Genomic DNA, 15171 nt, shown 5'->3' with positions numbered 1-15171 from the left:
TCATAACAGCTGATCTGGGCGGGACACCAAAACACAGTGAGGATTGTGGAGGAGGACAATGCAGACCACTCTGGAGCCAGAAACCCCGGTGATGATGTGTGCGTGCGTGTGTGTGTGTGTGTGTGTGTGTGTGTGCGCGCGCGCGCCACTGGGTGTTTCTGGAGGCCAGAGGCCCCTGCTGGAACAAACAGCAACTAGGAGGGTCTCTATCACTTCACAGTTTATTACCTGTAGAGAAAGAAATCACTGCCAACAACAGCACTGTGCAGTTTTATTAACCATTCAAGTACAGTAGCATCTGGTAAGAGGGGGACAGAATTGGGATTTAAAAGTGAACAGATCTTCAGCATCTAACAGTTTCAAAGAAGCCACTACATACTCTTTTCACAAACAAGTTTTCACAGAGCCAATACAGTACTAGCCATTAACCCAGCACACCAGGTGTGCTGAAGTAGAAAAGATGCAACAAGAAAAATAGCTACATTAGAAAGACTTCAACACTTTAGAAAAAGAGTAAAACACTTTCAGTTTCTCCCCTTTAGCCCCTAAAACAACATCATACGGTCTGGATCTACCTATACAGTCCTACATCGGCTTCTAGAATATTTGTCAGGAGGGCAAAAATAAAATGACACTGGCCAGTACAGTCTTTGGATATTTGGGAAGGGGGAGGGGAGAAAGTCAGTTCTCAGAACAAATTAGTCGGCTTCGGTTTCGTCGGCAGGGTCTTTGGACTCTTTGTTCTTCCGCACCTCTTCAATGTGCTTGTCCTGTGAAGAAACAGCATCTGTCATCAGTCAGATTCAAACGCCACGACGCGCACCCCGAGAGTCCCAATAGCAGCATCAGGGCGCAGAGGACATACTGGTGGGAATCACACCGCATACTTAGAATTCTCACCACGATCTTCGAACCGCCTTGGGTCACTCATGGAACCTAATGACTGAGCCTCCTACGACCCTTCCACAGAATGTACTATTATTCTGGAAATTATTGAATAGTCTTACTTCTTCTTCGTATTTTTTAAGATTTTATTTTTTTAAGTAATCTCTCCATTCAATGTGGGGTCTGAACTATGACCTTGAGAGATCAAGAAAATGGCATGCTCCACCGACTGAGCCAGCCAGGTGCCCCCCTCCATCTTATTTTAAAGATACCTCTCATTGAATGTCTCAATGTGTTAAGCCCTAAAACTGAGGACAAAGACACCAAACACCTTGACCAAGGGCAATTCGCTCACGCCACCTCAATGGGGCAGGCTTTGAGTTCTTGGCCCTCTCGAAGCAAGGCCGCGACACCCACCTTCTCCCGCAAGCGCTCCAGTTTGGCGGCCATCTGGGCCTCTCGGTTCTCTTTGTTGGCTTCCATTTTGTGGGTCAGCTTTTCCTCCGCCATTTTGCTGAAGTTGTTGTTCTCCTCGATCGCTTTCTGAAGCACTTCTTTCTCGTGCTCTCGCTTCTCAGCAAGCTGCTTCAAGACCTCGGCTTCATGGGACTGGAAAATGTTTAATAGGCTAGACTCTCTGAGGTTTATTTAGCATTAGTGACGATGACAAAAGAAATTATGATCGGGAGGATTGAAGAGAGACCAAAAATGAAATCTCCTTTAATAATCCCTAAGCCAAGGGCCTGAAACACGGGTCTCAAAACACGGTAAAAACCACGCTTTTTCTAGTATTTGTAGTTACTCTGGAAAACCACCCAGATTTGTTCGGAGTCTCGATCAGCTGTTCTTTAAGGGGAATCCCTGCAAGATTTACTGCCTAATGGTAACAAGAGGCCTAGAGTGCCGTGAGCCTGGGAAAGGAGCCGGACTGTGAAGAACTGGGCTACTGAACGTGAACGTCCACCCAAAGGAAACGAGAAAATGCAACCGTATCGATAAAAAGCAAACACATGAATGATAGGGAATTTAAGACTAAGGTCCAGGTTATTGTTTAAGCCAGACAGATTTGTTTCAAGGAAAAACTTAGCTTTTCCCTTTGAAAGTCGCATTCACTTCCCGACCACTGGAGCTCTGTTACCACAACGTGCCTCCTTCAACTCTCTTCTGCAAAACGCCAGTCACGCTAAGGTTCACGACATTTGGCCAGTTACTGCATAAAGCACAGGCTGGTGACAGGGTCAAGTCCTTAAAATTTTTTTTTGGCCATTGGCTGCATCTCCTCCACAAACTCAAAAACTCCATGAACCTCCAGATGAACTCTACCTGCGCAGATGAACAGGGAGGAGATGACCCACCCTTGTACACGCTGCCCCTCTTCCTGGAGAAATGAATCACACGCAGTGGTGACCATGGGTTGGTGCACATACACAGGACACATGGCACTGAAATGTCCATGGCGCATGTTACAACAGCTTAAACGGAGATCTGTACATGTATGTGTGTGGTCAGATGTGTTAGACTTCAAACCGTATTAACTGTGTTGGTCATGTGCAGGTTACTGCTTCACCTGCTTGGCCTACTTTCCCTAATTTTATTAAAAAAAATCTTTTTTCACCAAATAAACTCACACCCAACATGGGGCTTGAACTCACCACCCCATGATCAAGAGCCACATGCCACACTGACTTGAGCCAGCCAGTTGCCCCTCCCTAATTTTAAAATTAAACCCACTAACCTCAATCAGGGATGTTGGAAGGAAATGAAATGAGAATTTATATATAAAGTTCTTTATGAAAAGAGTAACATTGAACGGAAGAAAACGCATCAAACTATTAACAATGGTTATTTCTGGGAAGTAGAATAATGAATACTTTTAATTTCCTACGCATAAACTTGTGTGATTCTCAGTTTTTCTATAACAAGCATATTCACATTTGTTGATTCTTCTGATTTGCTTTTAAAAATGGATACTTCACGGAATTGCTTAGGTCAGAGAAAAACTGCCCCGGGATCATTTTGCCAGTGCAGCAACGCAATCACATTACCAGCAATTTAAACTGTTTTTATTGTACAGCTCTCAAAAAGCAAAATAAACAAACAAAACCAACGGACACAACACACTCAAACCAAACTAATTCCCTCCCCCAAAAATAGAAAAAAAAAATATCATCCACCAACAAACCTCTTTTTCAAAGAGAAAGCATGAGAGGCAGGTACTTTGGTTTCAGACAGAGGCTTGAATTCTGGTGCCGATACTCACTAGCTATAGGACATGGGGAAATGACAGCATTCCCAAGGCCATTTTCTCATTTCAATATCTCAGACATCTATCCTTTACGGTCACTGCATTATAGAAAAATAGGAGTACAGGACTTGGTACATAATAGGAGTTCAGTAAGTGATGCCTGGTATTTTCTTCTAGCTGCTGGCATATGTAATTTATACAGTGTGTAATTACACAGATGTGTAATAATCACATCTAGCTACAGTTGTTTTCCTCCTGTTGTGGAAATAACACTGATCTGCCACATTACATAAATAAATATCCTGTTTTCTGTGAATTGTGATGTTTACCTTGCGTCTTTCTTCTGCAGCTTCTAATTTCTTCTGAATTTCCTCCAGGGAAAGATCCTTCTTCTTTGGAGGGGAAAGGGGGAATTCTGGGACGGACTCTTTTGATCGAGGGCTGAGAATCAGCTCAAAAGCCTGGCCTGAGGCACGCTTCTCCAGTTCTTTCACCTGGATATCTGGATTTGATCATATTTATAATGTATTCGGAAAAATGGAGTTTTCCTATTCTAATAAACTATCCTGTAATTTTCTAAAAATGACATTAATTTAATGAATAGATTTAGGGCTGATGAAGAAGCTTGTGTTTGCAGGCAAGAAATTACGTAAATATCACCTCTCAGAAAACCAAAGCTGAGTATTTTTGGATTAATAAATGCCATTCTGAGATATCAGTGTTTGACAATCACTTTCATAAACAAAAAACTTGTGCAAAACTCCCTAATTTTGCTTTAGACCAAGCCAAATCATCAAACAGTGAAACAATTACAAGCTCTCAATATACTCAAGTGACATTTTTTCTTCTTTATTCTCTGATTTATAAAATGGGTTTTTTTGAGAAGACCAAAACACAACTACCAAATTAATAGCTTAAGGCCTGAATCCATCTCCTATTATAAAATCTAAACCCACCACTATTCAGCTTTTCCAAACAGATTACCTACCAGAAGAAGCCATGGTGAACAGAAGACAAGAGACTGGCAGTGTATTCTACACAATCCACTGGCAAGGAAAACCCTGAAAACGATTTTTAAAAGCATGCAATCAATTTCTTTGCATTTCTAGGTCATTGATCCAAAAGGACCTCAAATCACACCCACATAAATCAGTGTCAGAAAAATCACTACCGTGGAATTAAATATGACATCATTAACTAGAAAATTATAAAAATCTAGAAAATACCGAAACATTGGTAAATCTGAACTAAACAGAACATTGGTTTCAGAAAATCAGGTCAACTGAGCTTGCCTGCCCAAAAAACATCTCTTGGATTTTAAAATTCAGACAAGGTTAAATCACAATATAGTTTTCCTCTATAAACTTTAAAAAATTTCCCCCCAATCGGCGAGAAGATATTCCAAATTCAACTCAACAGTGAGACCGGAGCCATCTTAATACTGCCTACAACTCATTGTGCAAATGAAATACCCACCCCTGCTTTGTCTGTGTCTGCCATAGTGGAAAACAAAACGCCCAAGCTAATATTAACCAATAATGTTGAACTCCTATTGTTCTTGGGGCTTAAGCTCCTTATCCGACAGCGGCTAAAATTGATCAGTTTTATGAACCTCTGGGCTTTACACTGTAATATTTGCTGCCTTGTATCATGAAAAATTCTACATCGCCCTTCCCCCCCCTTTTTTTTTAAAAGGTCATTATCCTTGTAGACCCCAGCCTGGTAAGAAGACATAAGATTACAGATCCTAACAGCTGGAAATTAAAATCCGAGGCCACGAAACGGTCTAACATCCGCAGAGCTTCAGACGCAGCACCGGACCCAGGATGGGCGTGGCCCGGGCCAAAGGGAGGAAAAGCGGGTGGCCACCCCCGGCCAATCAGAGCACGCCCTGCGCCCCGGCCCCTGGCCCCGCCCCTTTCCTCCCCGCGCCTTTTCGAATCTCCCCGAACTCACAACACCCCCGAGCCCGCGCGCGTGGGAAGGGGAGGGATGGGCGGGGCTAACGGTCCTATCTAGATGACTCCGCCCCTCCCGGGCTCTCCCCGCGCGGACGCCCCCCCAACTCCCGCCAAAAACGTCTCGAGGCCACCCCCACCCCCGCAGCAGCTCAGCGGGTGGGGCAGGCCCGGGGAACTTGCCGTGGGGTTGTCCCGCCATAGGCCCGCCACCTCCTCCCTTCACTCCCTTCCAACCTGCCTCCAGCCTAGCTGTCTGCGCCCCACGCCACGAGAACAGAATTGTTCTCGTGGGGTATCAGCCTCTCTGGCTCGGCCCTAGTCACGGGGCGAGGGCGACAGCGGGGAGGGGGTGCGGCCCTAGTCGCCAGCAGTCTGGCCCTAAAACCTCTGCTCCCTAGAGGCGCCGCCCCGCCCCTTCAGACAATGGGGACCCCAGTGGGGCCGCGCCGGCAGGGGGAAGGAAGGAGGCAAACGAAGGCCCACGCCCCCTATTGTCTCCACGACTGCACCCCGGGCTAACGCCCCGGGACTCTGGCCCAGCTGGCCGCGCCCCCTACCCACGATAGCCGCGCCCCCAGGGAGCCGGGACAAAGCCGAGACTCCGCCCGAGCCACACACAAAGCGGAGCGACCCCCGCCCGCCAGCCCCTCTGGAGCCCGCGGCCACGCCCGCCGCCCTCCAGCAGGGGGCTGCTGCCAGGGCTCGGCCCCTCCCGCCGGCCGCGTCCCTCTCGCTGGCCTCTAGCCTCCCGCCACCTCCTCCCAGAGCCCCGCACCCACCTGCTCGGTCCGAGCCGCCTGGCCACACTCTGAGCACCCACAGACCCGGACGCGCACAAAAGCGCCAAACAGCGGCACGTGACCTCCCGACCAGGCTTCCTATTGGCTGAGAGCCGCGGCACGTGCCGACCCCTCCCCCACAGTCCAGTGGCCCCGCCCCTTGGGACCCCCAAGCACCTCGGGAAGTGTAGTCCAGGCTGGCTGGGTAAGCGGACAATGCGAGGGGTTGGCCGCGGTTGGGGGTCTCCCCGGTGTGTGTAGGGGGCCGGGGCAGTTGTCTGGCTGCGGAAAAGGGCTACACTGTGGCCCCTAGCCTGGGTCGCAACCAGCTCTCCAATCCCTAGGAAAAGGGCGGGACCGGGCGGGGCGGGGTCCCTCCATACCTCTCAGAGGGTGGCCGCCTGGACTCCCGCCTCTGTTGAGCCACGTGCCCCGCATCGCCCCAAGGGCAACACTCGGACTGCGATGGGCCCCTCTGGGGCTACAGCCGGTGCTGCCACCTAAGATGCCCAAGCCCTTGTTACAGGACAATGCCACCCTCTGCTCCTGTAAGGCCCCCTGCAACCGGGCGCCCTGTCTCGAAACCCGCATGTAACCTGCATTGTGACATCATCATAATCCCTTACCCACTCAGTCCTAACAGGTTCTGGGCGTAGCCCTTCCTCACTGCAATCTTGCTACCAAACCAGAGAACCATGGGGGAAAGGCGTGAGGCTCTGGAATTTGATCGCCTTTGGTCTAACAGTTACTCAGCTTAAGTGCAGGCTCCATCTGTTCAGCCTAGCCTTTTGCCTAATGATAGGGACAGAAGAGCAATAGCAGTTCTAGACTACACAGACTGCAGTTAAGTGTTGCTTTTGTTCTTGGAGCACGTGCTCCCCGGTGCAGTGCTGGGCCCTTTTAAAGAATCAAAACAAAAGGGGGAGCCACAAGGTCACGGTTCCTCCTGGCCTGGTTAGATGCAAGCACAGCAGATGTACAAAGGAAATTGACCGGCGCTATCTTAGCATGACTGGCCTCCCTCCTCCCACAAAAAGGCCAGAAGAAAAATAAAATGAATGTGGTTTCCAGATCCCTCCTCCCATTCCCCAGACCAAGGCTGTGTCTTTGGAGTTCCGGTGGTCGTCATAACATCAACGTGTCTGCTTTGAGATCCCCAATGGGCAGAAGGACACCTTCATTTTATGAATCCATGGGTTCAGTTTCTCCATACCAAGAAACGAATATGACTTCACTCTGCTGAAACAACAGTCCTAATTTTGAAAGACTCTTCATGTCCAGCTAGTCCCTAGGGATATACTAGAGATAAATACAATGGGTGCCCGAGACCAGGAGAACTAGATCATATGGGCAGCAGACACCCCACACAAAGCAAACAATTACCGATTCGCTGTTGCCTGAAATATGCTTGTTGTGGCATTTTCTCCAACAATCGCCCTTGTATGGGGTCAGCCTCTGCCCCGCCCCCAATCTAAGTGGTTTTCCCTTAGCATGTGAGCAGGGACAGGAATAATTCAGATTCTAAGCCCTGAGAGGCTTCTCCCTCTCAGACCAAACTTAGCCACAAAACGGCCAGGTGTTTCCATCTGTCGGTTTTCTGAGTGAACTCTCAGAAATCGTTAGGAAGGCTGGAGAGGGGTGGGGATAAGACCTCACTGAAAAGTGACAGATTGGCAGACAACACAAATGAGCACAGAACCCAAGGCCGAGAGGTCTATTATCCCCCGGAACCAGCCTTTATCATGAAGTCTTTGTACTTGAACTGGAGGTTTGCAAGAAGAAGGTCCCACCCATTTGTTGCATTTTTTTTCTTTTAATATAAGAAACTGCCATGCAAAAATCTCACGCTTCTGACTATTAATGTTGTGACAGGAAAAAAAATCTTTCAAAACACAGATTATTTTAAAGCACTTATACCGCTTTCCCCCACCTTTGCTTTCTCCCTAGAGCAGATGTCTATTTCCATGGAAACCACAGCTAGGAAGGAAGATGTTAGAACTCATGTAGATTTTTTTAATCTTTTTTTAACGATGGTATTCAGCTTGTGGGTTTGTTGTTAGATGCCTAGCCCTGCCACGGTCAGTCAGTCTGTGGCAAGGATTTCCAGAGCTCCTCACTACAGCTTGAGGACAGAGGGGGCAGTGGTACGGTTGTCCCTTTAATGATCCTCTGAATAAAAAGGTGTTTATGTCGGGAGATGATTCCTGTTTCTTAGGTGGGGCTGCTTTTCTAAGAGCCAGACTACAGCTGTTAATTGTCAACTCCTACGGGTGTTCATACCTGAGCCCCGAAATAGGAAGGGCTTTCAACCCAAAGAAAACAGCTTTGCGCCTTCACTTTGGAGAGGGGCTGAAGCTCCTTTCTTGCAAGCTTGCTAAAACTAACTTCAGAAGCCACTCCCTCCTGAAGCGGCAGCAAAGAGTTAATGTTCGCATCTTGGAGCTGTCTTTGCCCATGAGAATTATTTTTGCCTCTGCTCAGATGGTTCAGTCGGATTGCTGTGGAGCTGGCTGTGACCCTGGATTAGCAGAAAGTGAAGTTGAGATATGGCAGCCATCCAGCTTATTTGATCTGCATAGACAGCTAAAGGAGAGCACTTCAGGCTTCAAAGTCTAGAAGGGATGTCTACACTGATCAAACGAGCCGAGCCGGGCTGTTGTCAGATCTCCTCTGTTCTTACAGAAGCACACAGCCTTTGTTCATTGTTGGTGCTGGGGCTGCAGAGGTTGCCTCTCACTTGGGCGCCATCAGGTTCCAGCGCTGCTTATGGGGCCTGTCCTTGGCAAAAGGGCATTGTGGGAAAGGTTTTCTCCTTGTCCCCAGCCTCTCTGTTCCCTTTGTCCCCTAATCCGTAGGCACTGTGCTCTAACACTCCCTCCCCTGTCCAAGCCCTGTCTGTGAATCCGTCGTTTGACATGCCTGTCTCCCTCATTAGACTATCAAGACCAAGAGGGCAGGGTTGTGCCTTTGTCTTGTCATCCCTAGTGCACAGAACTGGGGCTGGCCCAGGATGGTGGGACCCGGATGCTCACAGTTGGCTGTGGGTAAGAACAGTCTCTGTCATCTTCAGCTTCCTCTTCTGTAATGCTAGCCACCTGCACCATATTGGGGTGGTGAGGACTGAGTGAAATAATGTACATGAGAGCATTTCTCATGATGCCTGGCACATGTTAAGTATTATTGCTAGAGAAATTTCTTGATTACTGTAGGTTATGGAATGAGTGAATGAAGAATGAATGAATGAATTCCAGCCTTTTGGTGGCAATCACAGTCACTGGGTTAACTCTTTGTATGTGGTGTTTTAAAAAATTCAATTAGGGGCACCTGGATGGCTCAGTAAGTTAAGCGTCCAACTACAGCTCAGGTCAAGATCTTGAGGATTGTGGGTTCGAGCCCCGCGTCAGGTTCTGTACTGACAGCTCAGAGCCTGGAGCCTGCTTCAGATTCTGTCTCCCCCTCTCTCTGCCCCTCCCCCGCTCAGGTGCTCAGGTTCTGTTTGTCTCTCTCAAAAACAATAAATAAATATTTAAACATTTTTAAAAATTCAATTAATTTCACACTTTGGATTACCATTCATGTAAATGTATGAATAAAGTATAAAAAGTCCTCCTCCCTTCTCTGTCCCCACCTGCCAAATTCACCAACCCTTCCCAACCGTAACCACTGTTGTCAGTTTCCGATGGATCCTAGAGTCTCTTCAGCAAGTTTGTATTGCCCCTTTATAACACAAACGGTAGTCAACTGTAACTGGTCTGCGTTTAGCATTTTTTCACTTAACAATACACGTCAGGGATCTCGCGCATCAAGCATTTCCTTGATCCGGGATCCACGGTATGAATGTTCTGTCATCTAGGTAACCTGTGCCCTATCCAGGGCTTTTAGGTTATTCCCAATTATTTGCTGCTTCAAACACTGCTGTAAGGAATAACCTTGTATATATGGCATTTTCCACATGGGTGAGCACATCTGCAAGACATATTCCTAGAGTGGTTTCGCAGGGGCGAAGGGCAAACGCTTTTGTAATTTGGATCGTGTCGAATTCCCTTCCCCAGAGGTTGTGCTAGTTCAACGCTCACCATGTGGTGTCTTAATTCATTGTCTTCGTTCATTCAAAAATGGTTTGAAAGGCTTTGTCCCTAGAAATTTCAGGCATCAGGGAAAAGGAGGGGGAGGACTAGAAATCCCCAGAAAGACGTGGCTGTCAATTCTGTCTATATTAATAACTCCTATACATACTTGAGAAGCAGCAGCTGATCTCAGAACAGCCCTGGTGCCTGCGCGGTGGTGCTCCTCCCAGTTCGTCTTGTGGTGCAAGTGTCTGCAGGTGTCACTATGAGACTGGAAGCTTTTTGAAGACAGTCTTTTTCTTTTCTTTTTTTTTTTTTAAATAGGACAGGTGGGGGTTAAAAAAATTTCTTTTCTAGGGGCGCCTGGGTGGCTCAGTCGGTTAAGCCTCCGACTTCAGCTCAGATCAGATCTCACGTTCGTGGGTTCGAGCCCCGCGTCAGGCTCTGTGCTGACAGCTAGCTCAGGGCCTGGAGCCTGCTTCCGGTTCTGTGTCTCCTTCTCTCTCTGCCCCTTCCCCTCTCATGCTCTGTCTCTCTCTGTATCAAAAATAAATAAAACATTAAAAAAAATTTTTTTTTTAATTTTTTTTCTAATGTTTTCTCTTTTTGAGAAACAGAGAGAGACAGCATGAGCAGGGGAGGGTCAGAGAGAGAGACACACACAGAATCCGAAGCAGGATCCAGGCTCCGAGCTGTCAGAGCAAAGCCTCGAACCCCCGAACTGCGAGGTCATGACCTGAGCCGAAGCCAGACGCTCAACTGACTGAGTGAGCTACCCAGGCGCCCCCAAAGACAGTCTTTTTCTTGGCGGTATCCCACGACGCCTGATGCAGTGCCTGACATGTATCTTATTTAATTAATTCAAGAATGTATTTCCTTTTCCTCTCGTTTTTGAATCTCTGAAATTGGTTGTGCCTCATGGTCAATAAATAGCATGTCATAATTCCTGATAGCATATTTTCATAGTGGGACATAAAATAATGGTGTCTTTTAAAAAATAGGCTCTGTACCCAACGTGGGGCTCAAACTCACAACCTCAAGATCGAGAGTCGCATGATGTGCCAACCGAGCCAACCTGGTGCCCCATCATGGCATTTTTGAGTCAACAAAATATGGTAAAGTGCACCGTTATTAAATGTGTGGGTGAAATGGCCAAGAGATCACTGCCCTGCCAGTCTTCTCACTCTGTGTTCTGTCCCTTATGGTTTTCCAGTTAGTTCGTGGCTTTGCTGCACACGTGCCCTCCACATTTAAAACTTTGGTCAGACTCAAGTCTTCCCTTTTTCTCACTTAAACCTCCAATTATGGAATCTTCATATTTTCTAGTTGAATGTAATCTTTTTTTTTTAATTTATTTTTGAGAGAGAGAGAGACAGACAGCATGAGCAGGGGAAGGTCAGAGAGAGAGGGAGATACAGAATCTGAAGACAGGCCCTAGGCTCCGAGCTGTCAGCACAGAGTCTGACGTGGGGCTCAAACCTATAAACTGTGAGATCATGACCTGAGCCAAAGTCAGATAGATGCTTAACTGACTGAGCCACCCAGGCGCCCCTGAATGGAACCTTTAAAATTATAATAGTTACAAGAAGAACAAAGCTGCAGCACTCACACTGCCTGGTTTCACTAACTTACTACAAAGCTATAGGAATCAAAACAGTGTGGTATTGGCATAAAGACATATAGACTAATGAAATAGAATAGAGAGTCTAGAAATAAACTCTTGCACGTATGGTCAAATGACTTTTGACATGGATGCCAAGACTCATTCAATAGGGAAAGGACAGTCTTTTCAAAAAATGGTGCTGGGAAAACTGGATATCCACATGCAAAAGAATGAAGCTGGACCCTTACCTCATGCCATATACAAAAATCAACTCCACATGGATCTCAATACAAGACCTAAAACTATAAAACTCTTAGAAGAAAACGCAGGGGAAAAGCTTCATGACATTGGATTTGGCAGTGATTTCTTAGATGTAGCACCAAAGGGACAGACACCAAAAGAAAAAAATTGGACTTTGTGAAAATTAAAAATTTTGTGTAGCAAAAGAATATCAACAGAGTAAAAAGGCAACCCACAATATTGGAGGAAATAATTGCAAATTATAGATCTCACAAGGGATTCATATCCAGTATACAGAGAGAACTCCTAGAACTCAACAATGAAAAAACAAACAACCTAATCCAAATATGGGCAAAGGCGTTAAATAGACATTTCTCCAAAGAAGACATACAAGTAGCCAAGAAGCATCTGAAAAGATATTCGATGTTACTGATCAATAGAGGAATGCAAATCAAAACCACAATAAGATACCACCTCACATCCATTAGGATGGCTACTATTAAAAAAATAAAAACAAAACAAAACAAAACCCCCAGAAAACAACAAGTATCAGAGAGGATGTGGAAAATCTGGACCCCTTGTACACTATTGGTGGGAATGGCAGATGGTATTGGAGGTTCCTCAAAACATTAAAAATAGAATTTCCATATGATCCAGCAATTCCACTGCCTGGTGTACACCCAAAATAATTGAAAGCAGGGTTTTGAAGGGATATTTGTACACCCGTGTTCACAGCACTGTTGTTCACAGTAGCTAAAACATGAAAGCAAAATGTCTATTTACGGATACACAGATAAGCAATATGTGGTCTATCCATACAATGGAATATTATTCAGCCTTAAAAAAAGAAAAGGAAATTCTGGCACACGCTATGACATGCTTAGGCCTTGAGGCTACTAAAGTGAAATAAACCAGTCACAAAAAGGCAACTACCATGTGAGTCCACTTAAATGAGAAGCTTAGAGTAGTCAAAATCATAGAGATATAGAAAGTAGAATGATGGTCGCCAGGGCTTCCGGGGAAGAGCGACGGGGGGGGGGGGTGTTACTATTTAGTGGGGACAGAGTTTCAGTTTCACAAGGTTAAAATAGTTACGAGATGGACGGAGATAGTGGCTGCACGTTATGAATGTATTTAACATCACTGAATTGAAAACTTAAAAATGGTTAAGATGGTAAAGTTTACGTTATATGTATCTTATTACAATAAAAATAATTGGAAAAATCATAGTAGCTTACATACTTATAGAACGCTTACCATAAATCAGAGACTGGTCTAAACCCTCCCCATGTGACAATTCATTTAAGCCTCACATCAGTCTTATGAAATATTATTAGCCTAACTCTAAAGCTGAGGAAACAAGAGTGACCAACTGTCCCAGTTTGCCCGGGACTGAGGGTTTTTTCTGGGATATAGGACTTATCAGTGCTAAAAGTAGAAAAGTCCCAGGCAAACCTGGATGAGTTGGTCACCCTAAAGGAAACTGAGGCACAGAGAGACTGTATCTTCCTTAGACAAATCAGACAGGGTCCTTGTCCTAGGCCTTGTAAGTTCAAGGGCTGCCCTCTGACCCTCCAGCTGCCCCCTTTCTCACAAGCAAGCAGTCCCCTGGGGCCAAGGATAGGAGCCCACCTGGAGCCTTTGCAAGGGCACCCCTTCTAAACCCCACTCTGAGTATCCTGGACTCTAGAATTCCCTTTCCAAATGGCCTGACGCCACTTTCAGCATTCCCACCAGCCCCTTCCCTGGTTCATCCTCCCAAGGGCAAACTTCCCTGCCTGGGTGCAGGACTGGCTACTCGGAAGGGGCATGGACAGAACCTGGGCATGAGGGCCAGGAAGAGGAGCCAGGAAAAGGAAGCGAAGGGGGCTGGCTCTGTTATACTCTGACCTGGATCTCCAAGGAATCTAAGAACTCTCAACTCAAACCCTGGCATTCTAGATTATTATGGAGGTGTATTTGTCAAGGTAAAAGGATACAACATATATTAAAAAAGAATACTTGATAACTCTTAAATACTTAGACCTAAGGTATGTGGGCTTCTCTTTTATACCCCTGCCTTGGGCATGTTAGCAGTAGGCCTGCAGAGATTAACTCACGTGTCCACTGGGGTGCCTGGGTGGCTCAGTCGGTGAAGCATCTCACTTCAGCTCAGGTCATGATCTCACAGTTCGTGGGTTCAAGCCCCACGTCGGGCTCTGTGCTGACAGCTCAGAGCCTGGAGCCTGCTTTGGATTCTGTGTCTCCCTCTCTCTCTGCCCCTGCCCTACTCATGCTCTGTTTCTCTCCAAACATTTTTTTAAAAAGGTAAATAAATCACGTGTCCACCTAGGCTACTCAGAAGTGCAGAGTCTTGCAGCCTGGTTCCAAGTTTATGCTTTCAGCTATCCCTCTAAACTGTTGCAGCTGGCTAACTCCAGTACTTGACAGACTGAGGAGAAAGGGCCAGAGAACTTTAGACATTCCCCCAAGGTGACATGGCTAAATCATGTCACAGCAGGAATTTGAATACGGAGCTTTAAGTGATGCTGCAGGTCACGGTTAAGTTACTACTTGTGTGAGCCTGGGCAGATGACTTCTCCTTTTTTAGGCCTGTGTTTCATCATCTGTGAAATCGGGAGAATGCCCCAACTTCATAGGGTTGTTCTCAGGAACCACAGCCTGAAATGCAAACTGTAAAGTTCCTAGCATTGTGTCGGATGCATAATAAGCCCTCAATAAGCGACGGCTGCAGTTTTAATCATGAAGCACGGCTCCGATCATGCCACTTTTCTGCTTGAAAATGTTTGATTGAATTAAACTTTGGGGCACATTCGGTGCCTGGGTGGTTCAGTTGGTTAAGCATCCGATTTCGGCTCAGGTCATGATCTCACAGTTCATGGGTTCAGGCCCGATGTCAGGCCCCTGGCTGACAGCTCAGAGCCTGGACCTTGCTTCGGATTCTGTGTCTCCCTCTCTCTCTGCCCCTTCCCCACTCATGCGCGCACACTCTGTCTCCAAAATGAATAAACACTTTTTTTTATTAAGAAATATTTATTTATTTATTTTTGAGAGAGAGAGAGAGAGAGAGCGCAGGCAGGAGAGGGTCAGAGAAAGAGGGAGATACCAAATCTGATGCAGGCTCTAGGCTCTGAGCTAGCTGTAAGCACAGAGCCCGATGTGGGGCTTGAACCCATGAACTGTGAGATCATGACCTGAGCTGAAGCCGGACACTTAACCAACCGAGCCACCCAGGCACCCCAATAAACGTTAAAAAAATAAAAATAAAAGACTTTGGGGCACATGATAGAAGAAATATAAAAATTACTGAAATCTAAAAACTTTTTGTTGATGACTCCCTTAGATTTATAGTGCAAGGGTCATCATTGGCATGGCATTTGAGACCCTCCAC

At 46.4% G+C, this 15171-nt stretch overlaps 1 protein-coding gene across 4 annotated transcripts; it reads right to left on the bottom strand.

The window, feature by feature from the left end:
- Positions 1–247: 247 nt before the first annotated feature.
- STMN1 (stathmin 1) lies at positions 248–6372 on the bottom strand. Of its 4 annotated transcripts, none has more exons than XM_029950127.1 (5): positions 6254–6372; positions 4119–4191; positions 3460–3632; positions 1303–1494; positions 248–770 (listed from the first exon to the last, which is right to left on the bottom strand). In XM_029950127.1, exons 2-5 carry the CDS (start codon positions 4129–4131, stop codon positions 699–701), a joined length of 450 nt encoding a protein of 149 aa, XP_029805987.1. In that variant the 5' UTR covers positions 4132–4191; positions 6254–6372; the 3' UTR covers positions 248–698. The 4 variants fall into 4 exon arrangements, with proteins under 4 accessions (XP_029805987.1, XP_029805985.1, XP_029805986.1 ...); XM_029950125.1 differs by lacking the exon at positions 6254–6372 and adding an exon at positions 5871–5970; XM_029950126.1 differs by lacking the exon at positions 6254–6372 and adding an exon at positions 4883–4971.
- Between the last annotated feature and the right edge of the window lie 8799 nt (positions 6373–15171).

Source organism: Suricata suricatta, chromosome 8, assembly GCF_006229205.1.
Source record: "Suricata suricatta isolate VVHF042 chromosome 8, meerkat_22Aug2017_6uvM2_HiC, whole genome shotgun sequence".
NCBI classification, from domain to species: domain Eukaryota; kingdom Metazoa; phylum Chordata; class Mammalia; order Carnivora; family Herpestidae; genus Suricata; species Suricata suricatta.
The sequence above is the reverse complement of the archived record's forward strand: the minus strand, read 5'-3'. Positions and strand labels throughout refer to the sequence as shown.

Excerpts from the sequence above, each read along its gene's own strand:
- STMN1 (XM_029950127.1), bottom strand. Across the intron at positions 1,495-3,459 it reads CTGCAGAAGAAAGACGCAAG|TCCCATGAAGCCGAGGTCTT; the intron begins GTAAACATCACA and ends AACATTTTCCAG. Across the intron at positions 771-1,302 it reads TGGAGCGCTTGCGGGAGAAG|GACAAGCACATTGAAGAGGT; the intron begins GTGGGTGTCGCG and ends GTTTCTTCACAG.